This window comes from Mesitornis unicolor, unplaced genomic scaffold (assembly GCF_000695765.1).
Source record: "Mesitornis unicolor isolate BGI_N332 unplaced genomic scaffold, ASM69576v1 scaffold28792, whole genome shotgun sequence".
In the NCBI taxonomy this organism is placed as follows: Eukaryota; Metazoa; Chordata; class Aves; order Mesitornithiformes; family Mesitornithidae; genus Mesitornis; species Mesitornis unicolor.
Genome location: NW_010168956.1, coordinates 18,864 through 22,097, shown reverse-complemented (window position 1 = coordinate 22,097; position 3,234 = coordinate 18,864). Strand labels below are relative to the sequence as shown.

The 3,234-nt window shown below is 49.2% G+C and overlaps 1 protein-coding gene across 1 annotated transcript in view; it reads left to right on the top strand.

Moving 5' to 3' along the window:
* LOC104536562 (axin-1) overlaps nucleotides 1-3,234 on the top strand; it is a 22,452-nt gene that overhangs the window by 4,428 nt on the left and 14,790 nt on the right. Inside the window, exon 2 of the mRNA XM_010179216.1 lies at nucleotides 2,341-2,478. Coding sequence (XP_010177518.1) covers nucleotides 2,341-2,478 — 138 coding nt within the window. The remainder of the gene's footprint in view (nucleotides 1-2,340; nucleotides 2,479-3,234) is intronic.

Below are 3,234 nucleotides of genomic sequence, written 5' to 3'. Positions count from 1 at the left end.
CCTCTTTCCCAATTCTGCTTTTCTATGGAATCTGCCGTGGTAGCTGCAAGGGGGAGACCCAAGACTAAATGCTGAGCGCCAAGCTGCCTCTCATTAGGTTCATTAAGTTTCTAACAGAGCAGGGCTTGGTGCTGCCATCATATAAACAACCGCAGGGAGAGTTGGCACGTCTGAGGTGGCAGCAGAGAGTGAACACATCACCCGATGGGTTGCGACTTGTCGGGCGGGAGAGAGATTTCCTTCCTTGGGAATCACAGGTGCTGCCGCATGAGATGGCAGTGGTGGTCATGTGTTTGGGGTTTCTGATGAAAGCAGACTCCCTTTGCCAGAGATGCTCCCCCAGGATACGCAGGGGTAATAGGGAAACATCACTTGGATCCTAGAAGCTCCCCAGAGAGTAACAGAGCAGGGACCAGTTCTGTCACGTCTTCCCCCATGATGGAGTATGTTTGGGACCCATTTCTGTACTACACAAGGTCCAGGCGCTGGGATGAAGCATGCCACTTTGGCCTTTAGTGCCAGTATTTTAAAACGAAATATTATTTTTGTCATTCAAAATCTTGTTGTGAGGTGTTTCTTTTCAATACAGGCCGTTGATGTGCGGGGCTGGAGGTCCTGGTGGCAGCAAAGACTTTGTCACCCCAGGGTGGGAGCCACATGGCAGCTCACATGTGTGATGCCCTCTCCAGCAGCTGCATCCCTGGATAAAGGGGACAATTTGGGGCTGTTCCCAGCTGGGGTGGGTGGGTCAGTCCTGCATGTCACAGCTTCAGGTGGAGCTGTTGGTCCCTCTGCTTGTCACAGAAGGTGAGTGCTAGAGCAGGCAGAGTCCTTTTGCCTGCAAAGCCACATAGGGTCTGCAGACACCCCCTGGGTACGCTACAGCCCAGCACCATCCAGCGTGGGACAGAAGGCAACAGCAGTGAGCACTGAAATTGGGATTTGCTGGCAGGGTTGGCTGGGTCTTGCTTTCAGCAAATGAAACAGGTGGTGCTATAACTGAGACCTCTGCAGCCCAACCTGGGTGTCATAAAAGGTGTCTTCAGCTTCTCCGAGCCATCAGTATAATACTTACTGCCTCCGTTTTAATTCCCCTGCCTTCCGCTCAGCAGTTGGCAGAGAGAGGAAACCAGTATAATTTGCATGCTTTTATCAAGTTTTGAGGCAAAGCATTATTTTAGTCTTCTGCATTGATCTTTTGGCTGGTCCAGAAGAAATTCAGGTGGTCTCTAATCCTTTAAAGATTTCAGGCTCGACGTCTGCTTTTGGTGCTGCATTTGTTCTTTTGCTATGAATTATCTCATGTCATCATATTTAATTTTATCTCTGGTCCTGTAGAGTGTGTATTTCTCTCATGTTGGTATTGAAATGCAGGGTTTTATACTGCTGAATTTTCATGTATTTTTCCTCCAAATTAAATTTTTATCTCTGCTGTATAATTTTTTTCTACTACTTCACCAAAATAATGTAGAAGGGATAAAAATGAGGGGAAAAACAGCAGCTGTTCAGCTTCATACTTCACTACACAAACTTCTTATCCCAGAGCTCAGGAATTTAGGGACAAGGTAATGCTCAGCATAAGGAACCGAGAATGCCCTTGAACTCTTGTAAACGTTCATTTGTTCACCCAGAGCAAACAGAGAAGTGGTATCTCTGCAGCTCTATTGCTAAAGCAAGCAGGGGATCGTTGTAGAGCTCTGAAGAGCCCAGGTGCAATCCTGTGGGATCCTCCAGTGAGTGAGGATGCTCTGTGGGAGCCATGGCCGTTTGTGACTGGGCTGGGTGGTAGCAGAAGGTGAAGGGGAGGAAGATGTCTTGGAGGTGACAGGATTTCCTCTCCTTTCTGTGACTATGGGATAGATTTGCAAAGATTGACCAGTATGTGCTGATCTACGTGGCGTGAGCTGAATAAGTGTGTGTAAAAGTCCTCCTATCAGAGTGAAAACATCACTACTATAAGCATGTTTTTGAGAGGTTTGTCTGTATGTCTTTTTGTACCCTTTTAGACCAGGATATTCCTTTAGACCATGTGTACATGGGGAGGTAAGCAGGTGCATCCATCCCAAAGAGGAGTTTGGTGCTGGAAGAGCTTTCTGAGCTATGGCTCCAGAAAACCTTTCCCATACGTGGGTGGTGTGCGAAGCTGGTACTGGCTGGGGAGATCATGGTGGTGGCTCAACTTCCAGCCCATCAGTCCGAGGCTGTACCTCTGCATATGCCAGCCTGTTCTCCCTCAACTCCCTGCCACAGCAACTGGCATTTCTAGTCATTGAAGCCTCCAAAATAAACGTGTGATTTTTCATGCATCTTTTGTTAACCCCTGGTGTGTTTTTCCTGCAGCGTACATACCGAATGCCAAAGGATATCCATGTCGAACCAGAGAAGTTTGCTGCAGAACTGATCAATCGTTTGGAGGAAGTACAAAAGGAACGTGAAGCAGAGGAGAAATTAGAGGAGCGCCTTAAACGCGTTCGAGCGGTCAGTAACCTCCCTGCCTCCTCCACCAGCCTGGGAGTCTGTCTGTGTAACTTGTATCCCACAGGGAGCTTTCAGCTGCTTTGGAAGCAACCTGGGTTACCACTTCCCTGCTCCAGCAGCCACCATCCTCTCTGGCACGGGGACTCCTGGAGGCGCACGTTGCCCCATGAGCTTCCATGGTGCTGGTCCCTGGTCCATGCAGGGCTCTGAGCTCCCACACTCCCTCCCTGCTGTAAGAAACTGGCTATGGCACAGCACTGCCCACTTTTGTCACCAGATAGGGGCTGTAGGTGCTCTCCATCATCTTTTTTTGCACCCTTGCTCTGCTGTCCTTTGCAGACTTTGTGAGCAGCCCCTTCTGTGCAAAGATGGGAACTGTGTTACAGGGCTTCACCTTCCCCTTGTGGGGTTTGTGTGATCCATATTTCCCCCACGAATGGTAAGCAGGTGATGGTACGCTTAGAGGTGTTTGTGTGTGCTATCAGACCGTCCCTACCAAACCCAAAAGGGTTCTGCCCATCAGTGCCTAGCACATCCCTAGAAAATTTGGAACTGATCAGGTGTAGCATCCAAACATCCTCCTGGGCAGAGAAACACACTGACTGGGGAAACCCAGGCCATGTGAGCCCTGGTACCACTGGGGCCCTTCGAAGCTCAAGGTCTTGGCAGATGAACCAAGGGAAGCATGCAAGGCCTTTAACACCACAACAGGCTCCAAGAGGGAGAGAATGAGGTATTGATTGTCTGGTATTACCT